At 42.2% G+C, this 18,551-nt stretch overlaps 1 protein-coding gene across 2 annotated transcripts in view; it reads left to right on the forward strand.

Annotated features, from left to right (window-relative positions):
* Positions 1-18,551, forward strand: part of NKD1 (NKD inhibitor of WNT signaling pathway 1) — a 125,461-nt gene that overhangs the window by 77,425 nt on the left and 29,485 nt on the right. For both annotated transcript variants that reach the window (XM_001363477.4, XM_007474845.3), the window contains one exon: positions 8,935-8,992. In XM_001363477.4, the coding sequence (XP_001363514.1) occupies positions 8,935-8,992 (58 nt within the window). The remainder of the gene's footprint in view (positions 1-8,934; positions 8,993-18,551) is intronic.

The following is an 18,551-nucleotide window of genomic DNA, read 5'->3' on the forward strand; positions in this document are numbered from 1 at the left end:
AGCCTGAAGTGTTTAGATGACAATGAAAAGATCTGGTTGAGACTGTGGGGGAGAAGTAAGTAGTAAGGTTGGGTAGAGGATGGGTGTCAGCATTATAGAAGACCTCAAATGCCAAGTGGAGGATTTTAGACATCATCTCATGCGCAGTGAGGAGATATTGAATATTCTTGTTCATGAGAATAATGTGATGGAAATTATCTTAGGAAGATTATTGTGTGTAGCACTCATTTTGGTATTTAAATAACAACCAGCCTTGGACTATTAGAGGAGGGAGGAGACAGAGAGGAAGAAGAGGAAGGAAGGGAGAGAATGGGGGATGGAGAGAGAAGAAGAGGAGGAGGAAGGGAAAGGGGGTAGGAAAGGAATAAAAAGAGAAGACCAGAGAGGAAAGAGAAAAGATGTGAGAGACAGAGAGAGAGAGAGAAATTGTGTGTGTGTGTGTGTGTATGTGTGTGTATACATACACATGCACACTAGCATCTTATAAGGGCCTTGCAGGAAGAGGCCATGCTGTCTTCTCTCCCAACCCCACAGCATGGGACTGAGCACATAGAAGGTACTTAGTAAAGCTTTGTTGACTTGACTTGAATCTGGAAAATGTTTCCAACGGGAAGTCTGACGGCTGAGCATTAAGAGTTGGGTAGAAAAGTACAGAGAATGGTAAATATAAGCTCTTCTGGGGGCAGACTTTTTTGAAGAGAAAAAGCTCACAGACCAGTACTTTTTAGTTACCAAAAACCAGCACCCACGGTTGGATGCTAAATCTATACAGGCAACCTACAGATATGTTTCCTGTGACCCTGAAACCAAGGAATGGCATTATTGTCTAAAAGGGAGGAAGACCGGTAGAAGTGTACAAGCCCATCTTGCCAGGTAGTGGGGACTCCTATGATATTCATTTCATCAGAGTGAGAGGAAGGGAAAGGAAATATAAAGGTCTATGTGCCAGGTTCTGTGCTATTTATTTATTTATTCATTTATTTTTGGTGTAGTGGATAGATTTTTTTTAAACAATTACAAATCTCCACATAAGTTTTCTGTGGACATTGGGACAATGACCCAAATTGTCTTCCTACCTCCTTCCCTCCCCCCTTTCCAGAACTGGTAAGTAATTCATTCTGAGTTATACATGTATCATCACACAAAGCATGTTTCCAAATTATTTTTTTATAAGTGAATAATTTTAGAAAACCAACCCCCCCCCAAACATTTACCCAAATAAACACGTGAAAAATTGCATGCTCTCATCTGCATTCCTATTCCCACAGTTTCTTCTATGGAGGTAGATAGCTTTCTTTTTCATAAGTCCCTCAGAATTGTCCTGGATCATTGTATTGCCAGTAATAGTTAAGTCTATCACATTTGATTGTCCCACAATATGCTGTTATCTCATACTCTGTTTTCCTGGTTCTGTTTATTTCGTTCTGCATCAGTTCATGTAGGTCTTTCCATCTCTTTCTGAAATCATCCTGTTCATCATTCCTTATAGCACAATAGTATTACATCACCATCATATACACATTTTGTTCCGCCATTCCCCAATTGAGGGACATCCTTTTAGTTTCCAATTCTTTGGAAAAGAGCAGCTATAAACATTTTTGTACAAACAGATCCTTTCCCATTTGTTTTGTGCTAGTTTTACAAATATTATCTCATTTCATCCCCACGACTAGGTAGCTGCTAGCAGTATCCCAATTTTATAGTAGAAGAAATTGAAGCAATAAGAGGATGTGACTTACCAAGATCACACAGCTAGCAAGTGAGTGTCTGAGGTCAGATGTAACTCAGGTCTTCCTGCCTTCAGACCCAGCAGTTACCTCATCAGCCCTCCAAAGAGATTCAAGGGTCTTGATGAACTCAGTTCATTTGGGAGGTCTGAGATGAGAGATCTCTTCTGGGTGGATTTTCAAATATTCCTGGGATCATAGGATTTAGAGATAATGCACTACAATTTACTTGTCCTACAGAGGAAGAAACTGAGTTGGAGGGGTGGAACATACTTTGTCCAGGGCCATACAGAGCTGGGCTTCTGAAACCCTCTGATTCCAAACTTAGTGCTCTTTCTTATGTCTTATGTCTTTAATTCTACAGTGTGAGCTCTGAAGTCAAAGGGTCCTCAGAGGCCATCAAGTCCAACCCCTTCATTTGACAGATGAGGAAACTAAAATCCAGAGAAGTCACGAGACTTGTCGAGGATCACCCACATATTAAGTGGCAAAGTGAAGATTCAAACTCTGGAATCCTTTAGACTTTAGATCCATCTCATGATGAATCTTTTGGTACTTTAGCTAAGAAAAAGCCTGGGGGGTGGGGGGGGAATCTAGTCACATTCCATCATTTTACAGTTGGCAGCGAATCTGAAGCCCAGAGAAAGGAAGTCAACTTGCTCAGGGTCACACAGAGTTGTTCCTTAACAGCGGTCGGTAGCAGAACCCAGGCTAGTCCTTCAGATTCCACATCCTGACCTCTTTTCTACATCATGTGTTTGAGGGAGACGGAGCTCCTGCTCCATGGGTCTTGTCAACAATTGTCTTGTTTCCTCTGGGAATGCTTGGCCTGGATGAATTTGCCCAGTATTCTGGGAAGAAAGAGCTCACTGAGGAATTTTCCCCAGGCGGCTCTGGAGTGAAGTATTTGGTTTCTGTCTAAAGGTTACACACAGCGCAGCCACTGGCTCCCTCTTTTCTACCCCCCTCTGTTTTTCACCCTGGCCTGTCCCAAGCCATGAGCATTCTTAGAATCCATTAACTCTAATGTGTTATGTGGGCACCACAAGTTTTCTCTGAAACCCCATGGCACTGACATCTGTTAGCTTTTAGAAAACAGAACGACTGACAGAGCCGGTGGGGTGGGCTGGGGAAAGATATTAAATTCAGGAGGATGAAGTCTCAGAGACAGAAGGAAAAAAAATCCAAACTAACTGTCCTTTCTCCAAACTCTTTCCCAAATTCCTGTGCTTTGATGTGGGCCTGGAGACCTTATAAGGCGGTTTGCTTGGGTAGACTTTTTCCTTCTGCTATTTTCTGCTTTGCTAACTGGCCACAGACAGAGCATCCCTGAGTTATCTTCTTCCCCCAGGTACCAAGCTTGCCTTGCCCTCCTTTGCTTCTAGAGTAGGCATGCTCTGAGGATTCCCCAGGGAAGCAAACCTGCTCCTTCCTTCTCTATTGTGTCTATCCCTCCTCTAAAACTCGCTCAAAGTCTGCCTTCCCCAGGAAGCTCGGGTAGAGTGCTGAAGTCACAGGAATGGAGTTAGAGAACCCGAGTTCGAGCTCCAAATCTCCTACTTACTACCATTATGATCTTGGCAACTTCACTGACCTCTCATGGCTGTTTTCCTCATCTATAAGGTTAGAGGCTAGGATCATAAGATGTAGGACTGAACAATCTCAGATGATAAGGCCATGGCTTTAGGTATGGAAGGGACCTTAGAGGTCATCTAGTCTAGAGCACCCTCATTTTGCACATAAGGAAACAGACCCAGGTAAGTTAAGACTTATGTAGAGTCTCACAGTAAGTTAATGACAGAATTCCAACTAGAACCAAGGTTTTTATAGTACTACTGTCCCTGATTTATATAGTACTACTACCACTACCACCACCACCACTACTACTACTACTACTAACACTACCACCACCACCACTGCTACTACTACTACTACTATTGCCGCTGTTGCTACTGCTACTACTATTAATAATAAATAATTTAAAATAGCTAATATTTATGTGTCTAGCTAAGTGCTTTCCAATTATTAGCTCATTTGTTCCTTGCAACAATCCTAGGAAGTAGGTGCTATTATTATTCCTGTTTTATAAGTGGGAAAACTGAGGCAAGTAGCTTAAGTAATTTTCCTGGGATCACACAGCTAGGGATTGAGGCTGAATTGGAATTTAGGTCTTCCTGACTCCAGGTCCAGTGCTCCATCTATTGTACCACCTCTGTGCATCCCAGAGTATCACAGGTTAGCCAACTTAAAATGAGTTTAGGATTTTAAAAATTGACTTATGAACTAACCAATGTTAGGTCCATACTTCCTCCCTTCATGACATTGGGCAAGTCACTTTCCCCTTTTAGTGAAAGGAGAACATTTAGTCCTACTGTGTGCTCCCTCATTTCCACCGTGTTTCTTCCATTTAAGAATTTATAATGAACACGTGTCCTAAAGTGAAGGAGATGTTTTAAGGGCAGCACAATGGGGCATACTTAACAGAATATTAGATATGGAGTCAGAAGGCTTGGACTAAAATCTCAGCTCTGTTTCTTAATACTTGTGTAACCTTGGGAAAGTCACTTAACCTTTCCTTGTCTGTAAAATGAAAGAATTAGATGGCAGGGCTCTCTTGGCCCATGGGGTAGCTGACATTATGTATCCTCCTTGTGGTGCATGCTATTTTATTAAGTCATTTCAGATAAACCATGGCAAGGAGGAACTGGAAGGAGGGAGAATTTTAGTAGAGAAGTAATGTGCACTTTTCTGACTTATCCTGTTGATTCCCCTTTGCCTGCTGGGAAGTTTCAGATGGCTGACCCGTCTTTCTCCAAGAGCTCCAGAGAAACTCATCTCCTAGTTCCTATGTAGTCCAGAGGGGGTGTATTGGTACAAGTTCTGGATGAAAAGTGACTCCTAGCCCAGCTGCGGTAGGACCTCCTATGATAGATATGAGATTGGTGTGTAAGACAGTGAGAGGTCAAGCGGTAGGGAAGTCCTGATTTCTACCTCTCCAGGAAGATTTTAGAATATCCTAGATTTTTTTTATCCAATTACTTTCTAAAAAAATGAGTGATACATTTTATTCTGACACTACAGATACTTTTCAGATATTTCCAAGAAACATCTTTATGAAGTACATTCCCTGAAAGAAACAGATTATCAGCTGATTGTTAACAGAAAGGGGAAAACTTTGGTAGTCTGATATTAACATTGACGATTACAATTGACCATAGAATTGTTGGGTTTTTACCCTCCCCCCTGTCCATGCTGACTTTAATTTACATTGGTGTGGTCATGGTATATTCTGTTCTTGTGGCTCTCCTTTTGACACTTCATCTCTTCATACAACTCTTCCCCTGCTTCTCTGAATCCTTCAATTTTGTCATCCTTCAGCATGGCAAGATTCCACCAATTCAAATGTCATAAGTTTTTCCTCTCTTATAATGGTTGGGTATACGTTTTGATTCTAGCTTCCTGCTGTTGCAAATAATGCTATGAACATCTTTGTATGCTCCATCTTTCCTTACTGTCGGTAATGTCCTTGGGATACCGTCCTGGGAATGGGGTCAAGCTGTGAACAATTTGGTAGTTTGTCTTGTCTCATTTCATAGACATGGTGGGGTCCAACCTTCTCACTTTACAAATTAGTGAACTGAAGTACGGAATGGGAAGCGCCATGAGCAAGGTCACCAAAGGGGATAAATAGCAGATGTGGGACTGGGAACCAAGCCTTATGACTCCACAGCCAATGTTCTTTCCATGGTATATTTCTTCTTATTTGGGCAAGTTGCCCACACCTGTGGGAAGGAATCACCTGCCTTTCAGAGATAGGTGTCATCATAACCCTTCATGAAAGAGTGACCTTAATTGGCAACTAATGGATTCGAGCTGTCTCACTATGTCACCAGCTTCACTGTCATCAGCCTCCCAGATCTCGTACTGATTCATAACTTAATAATACAAATAACCAGTCCTCAAGCCAGCACAAATGCTGCTGGGAAATGGTTGAGGATCATAATAATTGGGAGTGATAGGGATGAAAATTATTATTGACAAGAAATCAAGGAGAAAATAAATGTCATAATATTGAAGTAATTGGGAACAAAAATGTAAAGCAGCAAAGTAAACCCTGCAAAAACCTTTAAGAAGACACTTATAATGACCGCTTTAGGGATTCTATAAAAGGAAGAAAATCATAAAGAAACATGAGAACTTCCTAAAATGTTTACCATTTGCTTTTAAAAAGGGATAAAAAGGCTTTTTTTTTTAGTTACACCCTATTGGTAACATCAACTGTACAAAACATCTTTAAAAGTCAATATGAGTACTGAATTTTCTTTGGTTGTAGGGACTGGAGAAGGTGAAATTTTTTTTTCTTTTCAAGAAAAAGATTTCCACTTGAGGCAGTTGGCTGCTAATGAATTGAACCTGAAAGACAGCGTCCCCAGCAATTTTGTTGTTTGAGAAATTCAGATTGTAGAGCTCTTTTGGAGGGGGAGTGAGTAGTTACAAGCCTGAGGTCGTATTCTCCCAGAAAGGTCTTGACCCAGATCTTGCCCAGCAGCCTCACAACCAGAGCCGAGGTCAGAGACACTGGATTCTGGCGGGCTGGTGTGACTATTTCAAAGATGACATTATCCGAGTAGTTATTTTTTTAAAACTTGGCCATTTCATGAGAGTATTCACATCAATTGCTCCAACCAGACAAATGAACATATATCCTACTAAGCTGAGAGACGAGTTCAGTTTTGGAGGAGACACTGGCAAGAGACATCACAAAGGGATCTGGAACCCATGCTGATCAGGAAACAGTCAACAGACATTCCCAGCATGCCTACTCTCTATGTAAAAGGTCCTCTGGTAAGCCAGAGGGAGACTGCAGAGCTGATGTGAGAGAGGGGCCTCTTCTAATCTCCCAGAGGAAACAGCCAATACATATGCTGACAAGTTACCCAGGAGATAAGTCAATAGGAGAGCTAGTTTGGGGTAGAGAAGCTCAAAAGAGGGTAGGATCCCTGTAGTATGAGAGATTCTCTAGGGAGGAGGTGAGGCTTAAGCTGGGCCTCCCTGAAGAAGGATGGAAGTTGAAAAGGTGGGGAGAAGGGAATGGTGGTATTATGGGAAGGATGCTGAATTTGTAGTAAGGAGACCCAAGTTTGATCCTCTCTGATTTAGGGCAATTTTCTTCTTCATTCTGACCCTCCTATTCCTAATCTATAGAATGAGGGGGTTGTACTTGATGATCTCTAAAGTCTGTTTCTGAATGCATAAATTGAGAGATTTGGACTAAAGGATTTCCAAGGTCCTTCTTGGCTCTAGGTTTATATCTGATGCTCAATGAAGGGAAAGGGATAAACAAAGGCACAAGAGAGAAACTTGAAAGGTTCATGAGAGAAAAGGAAAAGAAGGGGGAAAGCATTTGTTAAGCACCTACTATGTGCCAGACACTTGATAAGCTATTTAGGAATCTCATTTGGTCCTCCCAACAGCCTTGCGAGGTAGGTGCTATTATTGTCTTCATTTTACAGTAGGGAAAACTGAGACTGACAGAGGTTATGTGACTTGCCCACAGGCACACAGCAAATAGTAGGTTTGAACTTTCTAGACTCCAGAGCCAGAGATCTATGCAATATACCACCTAACTGCCTAAATGGTGGGCAGGGGGGCAGAATAGGGGTGATATATTTGTTTATAGGTTGTTCACTCAGGGTTTTCATATCCCGGAAAATCTTTACATGAGTTGATAGCATTAAGTTTTCCATATTTGAAGTATCCTGATAGAATCCAAAGAAATGCCTAGCTTTGACCATTGAGAAAAGCCCAGGCATTCGTTCATTGGAATGAGCACTTTTTCTTGAATGAGAGGACCTGAGTTCAGATCTTACCTCTGATGCCTACTATCTGTGTGATCTTGGACAAATCTCTTAGCCCCTCTGGGGCTATTTCCTCATTTATAAAACAAGAAGGGTACTAGGTATCATCTATGGCAATGGTGTCCACATCAAATAGAGATGGGCTCTGCTAGAACATATAAGCTTGGCAGGCTGCATATTGATTTAAATTTAAAATACAACATTACCTATGTTTTATTGCATTTTTATTAACTTCATTAAATGGTTCCCAATTCCATTTTAATCTGTTTTGGGGAGCACTAGGGAATGCTGTGGGATGCATGTTTGATACCTCTATTCCATGGTACCTTTTCATGCTAAATCAGTGATTCTCTTCTGCAATGGCACTAAGTAGGAAGGGGAGACACACATAAGTACATTAGAGGGATGCCATCAGTGCTAGGTGAAGTGGTCTTTTTTAGGAAGTGCTAGGGAAAGTTTTCTGGAGGTAGCACCAACCAGTGCAGATGGGCACCTTTGCAATTTATAGAGGTACCTGGTACACGAGGTTAAGTGATGTGCCCAGGGTCACTCAGTCAATATATGGGAAGGGTGGGACTTGAACCCAAGACTTCTTGATCCCAAGCCTTCTCTTTATCTACTACTCTTGGCCTTTTTTGTTTGTTTGTTTGTTTTTAAACCCTTACCTTCTATCTTAGTATTGATACTGTGCATTAGTTCCAAGGCAGAAGAGTGGTAAGGACTAGGTAATGGGGGCCAAGTGACTTGCCCAGGGTCACACAGCTAGGAAGTGTCCGAGGCCAGATTTAAACCCAGGACCTCCCATCTCTGGACCTGGTTCTCAACCCAGAATTTTACAGGGAGGAGGTAGAAGGACTAAAGCAGAGATAAGCTGAGGGGAGCCGTAAGAAATGACTGGAAAGGTATCATTGGAAAGAATTTTTTGGTATTGTCCTTGCACTTCCAGAACTAAGGGTGCGATGATGTGAAGGGAGCAGGCTTCCCCTAAGAATAAGGCTGCTCTGACTGCAGTTATCTGGGTGGATTGGCCTTTTGAGAGGGACAAAAGGAATTTGCAGGTTAAAATGGCACCAGTGCCTGCGTCTCCATGGAATTAAAGGCAGAATGAGTTGGGATCTCTGATTCTTCCTCCCTCTGACCTTCCCTTCCCTCTCCCACTCTGCAAGTGACTAACCAGACGGAGGATCTAGGAACAAAAGTGATTAAGTACTTTCTGGGACACCTTTAACCTTCCAGAGCTCTTTTCATAATTAACTTTGGCAGCTCCATGTGTGTCTCATGAGCATTTCAATATTCTGTAATCACTGCAAGACCCGTGGTTAAGGTGTCTTTGCTTTGTTTCTCTCTAGGATCCAGCTGGGGAAGTTTACCGAGAAACAATCAGCGAGGAACATTTTCGTCTAGAAGGTATTTGAACAAGAATCCTTCCTTAATCAGAGGCTGGGAAGGGACAAGAATGTTTCCTTAATCAAAGACTGGGAAAGGGGAAGCCCTGGCTGGCCAGCCCTGTAGGATTCCCAGAAAGTCTAACAAGTAGTGATTTAACACCATGTTTGCGGACAGGCTTTTCAGGCCATGTCAAACTTGGGGACTAGTCTGTTCACAGTGAAATAATTGGGGGGGGGGGTAGAGGGAGGGAAGAAGAAGGGGAAGTTGCAGGACTCTGGCCAAGGAAGAGATTGGAAAAGTCAAGATTCAGTGGACCCAGATTCTACTGGATTTTGGCATAGAACATTGGACTTGAAGTAAGGAAGCCCTAAATTTGAATCCTACCCCAGAGACTTGCTAATTGTGTGGTCTTGAATGACCTCTGTCTAGTTTCCTCACATCTGTAAAATGAGGATAATAACGGTACCTACCTCCCAGAATTGTTGTGAGAATCAAGACAATGTTGGCAAACTTTAAAGCTCTATATAAATCTCCTATAATCATCATTATTATTAAAACCCTTACCTTCTAGCTTGGAATCAATACTGATTATGACTTCCAAAATAGAAGAGTGGTAAGGGCTAGGCAATTGGGGTTAAGTGACTTGCCCACGGTCATACAGCTAGGAAGTGTCTGTAACACTGAAATTTTTCCAATCTGCAATAAAACAATTGAGGCAGAGCTCTGAGCCAATAACTATTTATTAGAAGGCCCTGACCTCCTCCAAAAAATAGGATCCTAGACTTTCTTCAGTCTGAGACCCCTACCCTATCCAGAGTATAGCTTTTATTCCCTTCAGTGCCCATCTCTGTCCTTTTATGCCTGATCAGTTCAGTCATCAGTGTGTTATCTTATTGGTGGACTTCAGTGACATACTACTTGGTCGTGTTGCTACCAAACAATAAATGGACATGCAGCAACCAGCCCATCAACATCCCATCCTCATGGCCCATGCTTGTACAACTACTATGTGTCTGAATTAGAATTTGAACCTAGGACTTTCTGATTCCAAGTTCAGTGTCCTATCAGGATTCTCAACCTTTTGTTTTTTGATATCAAAGCCAGAAGGAAGTGGCTTGAGGAAACAGAGGATGCAATTAACCCCCTTCACAATCCATTGATTGGGAAACAGGGATCTGGGTGGAGGGTGCATTTTGACCTTTGGTGTCCAGTTCTTCCAAGGCCATGGAGAGAGTGGTGATTTTAGGAGAAAAGGGCAAAATTAATCAAGTCCCATTCAGAAGTTCTGGCTCAGATGTGGCTCTGAAGAACCTTTTGGAGACTAAATGCTGGTTTTTATCCCTGAAGGGTTCATAGGACTTAGAGGTGGCTGGGACCTAAGCAGTCATGTAATCTACCATCTTCCCCATCTCTTTTCTCTACACCCCATTTTATAGATAAAGAAACTTGTGACCCAGGAAAGTTAAGCAACTTGACCATGGTCATATTAAGTACCAGAGCTAGGATTCAGGTTCAGGTCCTCTGAGTTCTATTTTACCATATTGCTTTTTATCTGTAGAGGTCTTAAAGAGTCATGTGTCAACTGGAGCAGCTCTGAACTCTATAGTTTAGACTTCAAGATTGAGTCTTCTAAGATTAAAGGATTCAGGTTGTAGGGAGGGAGCATTTCACTTGGGAGATGAGGTCTCTTTTTCTAGGGTGTGAGCAGAGCTCATATTCTGGAAATAGATGGTGCCTAGAATATAAAAATTAGAACCTCTTGAATGCCCAGTAATGCTCTTATTTTCATTAGAAAAGAGTTAGCTGGAAGAGAGAAGGGTGGGGACAGAGCATAAAGCAGTGTTTGCAAAGTATTGGCATGAGTGCCCAGCTGGGACTTGGGGTGCTGATCTATTCCCCCTCTTCCTAGCACCCAAGGACTCTTTTTGCATGCTTATCCCTCTGTTCAGTCTCCCAAAGCAAGTATTTCCTCCCTCTGCTTTCATGAGACAGCTTGAAACTGCCCCCCAATAAAACGTTAGCCAATGCTGGTGTAGAGCTAGTCAGCTGGGATAATGGAGGACAGAGGGAAATCAATTGGATGATAATCTATACATCTTGATGGGAGGCAGGGAGGCAATAGAGCAGCGGGGACCTGAGCCCCTAGACATTTTCTCTGCCCAGTGGCCTGATTGACTGAGGAGTTTATTCTACCCTGGCAGCTGAGGAGTCCCCAAACCTTTCTTTAAAATAAGGAAACTGAGGCAGAGTGGTGAATTGACTTGCTCAGGGACACAGCCAGCATACATCAACAATGGGGGAATGAGGCTCTATGATCTTGTCAAACTATTTCCCCCATGAACTTACTCTCTAATGTCATTGGCATGGTCTAGACAATTTAGTGAGAGCAAATCACGAACCAGCTAGGGCAGTTTGAGAACAGAAAACTGCATGTCAAGGATGAGAGTTGCTTTTGCCGCTTCTCCACTGCCTATATTTACACAAAGAAATGGAAGCTGCGCCTGGATGAGCAGGGGCTCTGATGGCCATTTCATTTCCTGGGACACCACCCATTTGGTCCACTGCTGTTTCCTTTCTGAATGGGGGCAATGTAGCGTGTACCCAGAGAAAGCCTGATGAGCTGAGTCTGACTGCTGGGGCTGAGAAATGCCAGGACCGTGAATCACTCTGTTCAGGCTGTCAAGCCCTCTCCTGTCAGTGTCAATTAGCTACAGCATTTGGAGATATGAAGTGGGCTTTTCCAGTGGGCAGGGATGGAAACCAAATGGAATCAGTCTGTTCATCACTTTGGGTACAGCTGGCAAAACTCACCTTTATCACTTCATTTTTCACATTCGAAGTCTTGCAGATAGAAAACCAAAGGGAAACCAGGCATGGGTAAAGGAGCTAAGTTCACATTGGAAACTTAATGATAATAATCTTAATGATAATAATAGTGAATAATAAAAATAGCTCACTTTTATATAATAATTTAAGGTTTCTAAAGTGCTTTCCTTTTAATAGTTCCATGAGTTAAGTGCTGGAACAGGTTATGAATATTTTGCAGGTGAAGAATCTGAGGATTACAGAGGGAAGTGACTTATCCAAGGTCACAGTGCCAGTACCAGGACACAATCTCAGGTGTTTCAGTCTCTGGATCTAGTCTGATCTATACTTCATGGCTCTTTGATTTTGTTGATGTTGGTATACTTTCTACTGAAATAGACTGTAGTCCAACTATAATTTATTAGGTAAATGATGCTATTATAGAAGGGACCAAGGTGAAAAAATCAATTACCCCATGGCTGACCTAGTAAAGACTCTGAACTTAGCTCTGCTGGTCCTCAGAGAATACCTGTAAAGTCTATGACTGGACTTATTCTTTCCATGATTTTATCCTCATTAAAAAGGGAGGACTTTCATGCAACAAGCATTTATTAAGCACTTCATATTAATTAGTCAATAAATATTTATTAAGCACCCACTCTGTGCCATTGTATTGTACCAAGTGCTGGAGATACAAAAAGATAAAAAATGACAGTCTCTCCAGGAGCTCACAGTCTGAAGACAGTGTCCTTGGGTCATAAATATAATGGCTTTATTTCTGTTGAACTTCCAACAGAAATAGGTCACTTGATCTGAAATGCATTTTACCCATAGCAAAATAGTTTGGCCAGTGTAAAGCCATACTAGGTGTATCTGAGGGGAAGTTGTTTCATTCATTTTAGGGCTATTCCATTCATCTTCATGACTGCTTAGTTCCTAATATAGGAAACTGTATAGATGGTAACAGTGCGGCTACTAATGAGAATGCTCTTCTCGACAATGCTGTCAGCCCTTCTGGGAATATGAAACTTCAGTGCCTGTAGTGTCTAAAGGGCCCCAAGTTAGATTAGGAATGGCCAGCAAACAGCAGAGGGAAATTAACATTTCCGAAGCTGCCCTGAGACCAACATCACACTGCTGCTGCTTCTGCTTCTTTTGGAAGGACCAAGAGAGAGAGCCTTTAGCCCCTCAGAAGAACTGGCCAAGAAGGGGTAAGGGAATAAACAATTGACTCTTCATTTTGGGTTTTTCTCATGGCCAAGTTCATTGCCTTTTGGAGGGCTTGAGAGGTGTTTAAGGGGGGAAAAAGGCCATCTGAGGCATGAAGATAAAAAGAAGGCTCCTAGCCATCCATAAAGAAGCAGGATTTAACTCCTGTGTTGTTATGGAAAGCTGGATCAAATCCCCTCCTCTTAACAGACTTAACTAGCCCACTGCAAAAGCTCAAAATCCCAAGATTAAGATTGTATTTGGTAAGAGGGCTAGGGCATTAGTGCTTCCTTTTGAACTATAGAAAGAACAAAGTAAACATCAAAAGCATTAGAGCCGTGAGAGCCGGATTGTTGACTTAGTGTTCCTGTGACTAGAGGTTATGCTTGGAGAGTGGCCACTCTTATTTACTCAGTTCCCTGGCCTGGCCGGTCCACAGGACAGGAGAGAAGAGAAGAGAAGACAACCTTACCTGACCTTTTTTTGTCTCTGTCATCTGACTGAGGTCCCACAAACATCCTGCATCTACTGTGATCATCTGGCTTCCTCAGGTGGTCTCTTGGGGTTTACAGAAAACAAAGGGGGTGAAAAAGAGGTGTTGAACCCCTGCTCAAAGCTATTGACTTCTCTTCAGCTCTTTACCCTCTAGGCAGGGGCTAGCAACCTATGACATGCAGGTAGATACTTTTATTGGCATAGGCCCTCAACCATGGCAATCAAAACAATAATAACTTGCATTTGTCTAATAATTTGTGTTGTTAAGAGGGTTCTTTCATCAAAGCAACCCTATGGATTGGTTGCTATGGTTACCCCTCCCTCTACATGCCCAGGAGACAACAGTGTTCAGTGTGGTCCACTTCTGACCAAGATTTGGCTCCAGTCCCCCACCCCCCCCACCTCCGCCTCCCCTTCAAACACTAGAGGGAAAGGGATTAGAAATTTGGTACATTTCCTGTCTGGAAACAGTAAAGGTATGGGACCTGTTTGTAAAAACCTCTGTTCTTTGAAAATCTTATGGTCATAAATTTAGAATTGGAAAGGACCCTGGAGGTCATTACATGGAAACCTCCTTACTTTACAGATAAAGAAACTGGGGCCAAGACAAGTTAAGTGATTTGTTTGGGGTCACACCGCTATTAAGGATATAAGATGTCTTCCTGACTCCCTAGACCAGCACTCCATCTATTGTGCCAGGCTCTCTCCCCTCCTGTTTCTGGCTGCCTCCTTGTTTTTAAGGAGCCTTAAAAGGAGGCCCTGTGTGCTCTTCTCTCCCTAACTCGAGGTCTCTCTGTTCTTGTCTTTTCCTGTCTTATCTGTACCTTTGACTTTGGAGGTAAAAGTTGCAGAGTCAGCTCTGTATGGGTCTCTGACATAGTGCTATCTCTCTGACTCTCCCTTTTCAAGTTTGACAGTCACACCAGTCCACTGAAGTCAAGTTTAAAAGTGAATTCCTCTTTGATCAAGTGACTAATTCCACTCTCCTGTTCTGAAAGGCCCATCTGGGTTCTGTCTCTCTCTCTTTCTCCCTCCCCTAAACATCATCTCCAGGTTTGTGGCCTTGTGCTCAAACGGTTGTTGGAGGAGTTAACTTTGGCAGGCTGTGATGTGTGTAGTTTGGGAGACCTTCAAGGATAAAGAGTTCCCCAATCCCTGTCATCACTGTCTTCCCATTTAGTGGGCTCCTCTTTCAGCAAGCTATGAATTAATGCAATTGAGCAATTGGAAAATACTTGAGAAGGGTACAGAATAAGCATAGCAGCTTCAGGAAGCTGGAGCTGGCCCCAGGACAATTCACATTGCTCATTGTTTTGTGTCAGTTTTCAAAACTTAGAGTGAATTGGACAGTCTGGTCAGTATCAATAGCTAAGTGTCATATGCCAAGTATATTAGAATATATTAGGGGGGCAGCATGGTACAGAGGAAAGAGCACTTGTTCTAGAGAATGAGGTCATGGGTTGAAATTCTTGTTGCCTACTGGTGTGATCTCATCTCACTAATTCTCATTTTCCTCATTTGTGAAAAGGGGGGGATTAGGTGGTCTCAGAGATTCCTTCCAGCTCAAGGTCTGTGGTTGACTACTGTCAACTTTCCCTTTATGGTAGACAGAGAGCTGGCCTTGGAGCCAGGAAGACCTGGGTTTAAGTCCTGCTTCTCATGCTTAATGACTATCTGACCCTCTTAACCTCTCAATGTTTTAGGCATCTCACTCAAGATTAAAGTTGCAGACAAGGTGCTAACCTGTTTTGTAGTGTCTTTCTTGGTCTTCCCTGTACCAATCAAATCCCAAACCCAGTCCTTTTCCTTGTTTTAGCATCACAGGTTTTTAGCATTGGAAGGAAACTCAGAGGTACTACAACTCCCTCATTTTACAGAGGAAGACACTGAGGCACAAAGAGGGGAAGTAACTTGCCTTGAAATATTCAAGCAGTAACAGAGGCTGGATTCAAACTTGGGTCATAAAACTCTTAAGTCCGGGGACAGATGGGTGACTTAGTGAATTGAGAGCCAGGCCTAGAGACAGGAGGTCCTGGGTTCAAATTTGGCCTCAGACACTTCTCAGCTATGTGACTCTGGGCAAGTCACTTGACCCCCATTGCCTAGCCCTTACTGCTCTTCTGCCTTGGAGCCAATACACAGTACTGATTCTAAGACAAAAGGTAAGGGTTTTAAAAAAAAAAAGAAAAAAAACCTCTAAGTCCTGGGCATTTTTCCTGAGATGCCCAGATTCTACCTTTATACTGCTAGAGGTTATTGTCTAGAAGATAATTGACATCCTTGTCTGGTGTTTGTTCTCAATCAATCAGTAAACATTTATTAAGTACCTACTATGCGCTAGCCTAAGCTCTGGGGATAAAAAATAAAGAGAGAGGCAAAAGACAGTCCCTGATCTCAAGTAGCTTATAATCTATTTGGGGAAATAACAAAGCAAATTCTATATGGGGTAATTAGAAAATCTTACCAGAGATTAGATATTGGAATTAACAGGGATTGGGGAAGGCTTCCTGCAGAAGGGGCTCTGTGTCCTATATGCACCTCTTCCATGCTTTTATCATTATTGTGTGCTATACATTTTGCTCCTAGAGGTCTGGAAGATCTTGACTCAATTTGTAAAATGCCAAAAATAATTACCTGGGTGATTTTTATAAGCTTTTGTTTCTATCTTTGTCCTCAACAGAGGGACGGACTTCCCATCTCTCCCTTTCCCCCTTTTACTCTATGGAGGTCTCTAGGGATCTAAGTAAAAGCATAACCACACTGTAGCCAGGAGAAGTAATCCTGAGAAGTTCTGTGTAAATTCAATTCTGTGTTACTTGATCACTTCAGAAATACCCAATCTTCCATTCAGATTGCTCTTCAGTGGTCCAAGACTCCTAACACTTAATAAAGTTTTAAGTCTCTTTTCTTGACTTCTTCTTCCTCTTAATTCCTCCTCCTCTTCCCTCAATCAGCCAACTAGCTAGTGGTCTATCATCAAATAAGTGAGTTTTCTATTTAAAGGAACACTGGCCTCTGGCACTTCCTAGCTGTGAGACCTTGGGCAAGTCACTTAACCTTATTTACCTAGCCCTTGACACTCTTCTGTTTTAGAACTGATAGAAAGATAGAAGGTAAAGATTAAAAGTCATTTAATTAAAAATAAAAGACCACAAGAGTGTGGCTTTCAATAAAGCAGAGTCCTTCTATAATGTTGAACATTACCCTTTTCCTACAATTTTTTTTAAGTTCTGGTTTTCATGTATCAATTTTTTAAAAAATAAAGCCTATCTGAAAATGATGTCAACCATCTTCTCCTCATCTCCCCCAACTCTTACCACTGGTAACCCTGGTTGATGGTGACTTTTTTGCTTTTTTTGAAGCCTCTCCTAGCCATAAAGGAAACAATTCTTGGCCTCTCTAAATTTCTCTAAGATAATAGGCACTGCTAAAGGACCATAAAAAGATCTGGTCCACCTCCCATCATTTACCAAAGAGAAGACAGAAACCTAGAAATATGAAGTAACTTGCCCAAGGTCACACAGTTTAAGAGCTGGAACCACTTTGAGTCTCTTGATTTCCAGTCCAGCATTCAGTAACTCAGTCAGGCTCTTGGTAGGTACTACTTGAGTCTTCATTGATGTGACCATATTACTAGAAGCGCCTTTGGGTAACACTGAAAGATTCTTCAGATAGAAGGAAAATAAGTCTTGTCTTTGGAGCAGAGGAAGGGGAGATTCAGTGGTACCAGCCATCTCAGGACCCCACGAGTGCCGCACAGGGCTGGGCAGGCCAAGCTATGTTGGCATTGTTCTGGCCAGCTTGCTGTCCTCCATTCAGAGAGCTTTTGTAGGCTCTGACTTCACTGTGGCTACAGTAGCTACAGAAACCCAAAGTTTTACCACAACGGAGAGAGAACAAGTGCCCTTTCTCTAAAGTCTGCTGTTCATAAAAGCGCAGCTTGAACAGTGGAAATTCTGACTTGTCTCAGATACTAAGGAGACTTTTATAGTTTCAAGTAGCTCGGGGGTTATATTTTAAAAGTTGGATTTCATCACATGTTTTAAGTTTTGGGGGGAAAAGAGACATGATATTTTTAGCCAAAAAAAGCTTTTTTTTTTGGTCCTTTTTCCTTTTTTTTTCTTTTGCTTCCTCTCCCAACCACCCCCCCCCCTTCCCAAACAGATGTTTCATCTCGATCCTATCCAAACCTCAAAGCAGAGAATGGCCATCAACTCTATACTTTCAAGGAGGGAAAAAAAATGAAATTCATTTGTCTGAAGAGTATTATTTTTTCCTCATCCTTTTTCCCCCCTATACCTGGTCTGGGTGTAAAAGCTGCTGACAGAAAATTGCAGTTGGGTAGGGAAGAAATAGAAGAAGGGAGATAGTTTTATTAAGAGGGAGCCACTAGATTTGAGTGGTTCCTGGAGGGGTGGGCACTTTGATCTTAAACGGAATAAGAGCTTCAGATTTTTTAGAAGGAGCAGGAACATTTTGTTTTTGTATCGGAGGGAAATGATGCCTAGGAGTACCCCCAGAGTCTCTGTCTCTGACTCTTTGTCTTTGTTACTTCTCTCTGTCTCTGTTTCCTTCTCTTACTCCTTCTCTCTCTTCTTCCTCCTTTCATCTCTCTCTTGCTCCCTCTGTTGCTCAGGTTAGAAGTATAGTAGATCATTTGTGGGCTGTAAAACAGGGAAGTTTTGATGTACTCCATTTCTGACCTGGGCTAGTTGACCTATCCTTTGGCAATTTGGTGGTCCACCAAATACAGGAGCACCCCATAACAGAGTTAGACAATGCAGAAGGCAAACTACTTAATTTTACTGCAACTCAGAACAGAGTTTCAAGCTATCCACCAGCCTTAGCCTCCCCAGGACCCAAGATGAGTGCCTTAATTTTCAGTTGGAATTTAGGTAGGATTCTGGATTCAAGTTCTGTGTGAGATTTTATCTGGAGGATAATATTAGTCCTAGGAAGGACATCTAGACAAAAACATCTTTTCTTCTAATGTCTTAAAGTTCACAGTTAGGGGTATATTAGTAACCTTTCCAGCATCCCTTGGAAAAGAAGAGGGAGAGTAAGAAAA

Source organism: Monodelphis domestica, chromosome 1 (assembly GCF_027887165.1).
Source record: "Monodelphis domestica isolate mMonDom1 chromosome 1, mMonDom1.pri, whole genome shotgun sequence".
NCBI lineage: Eukaryota > Metazoa > Chordata > Mammalia > Didelphimorphia > Didelphidae > Monodelphis > Monodelphis domestica.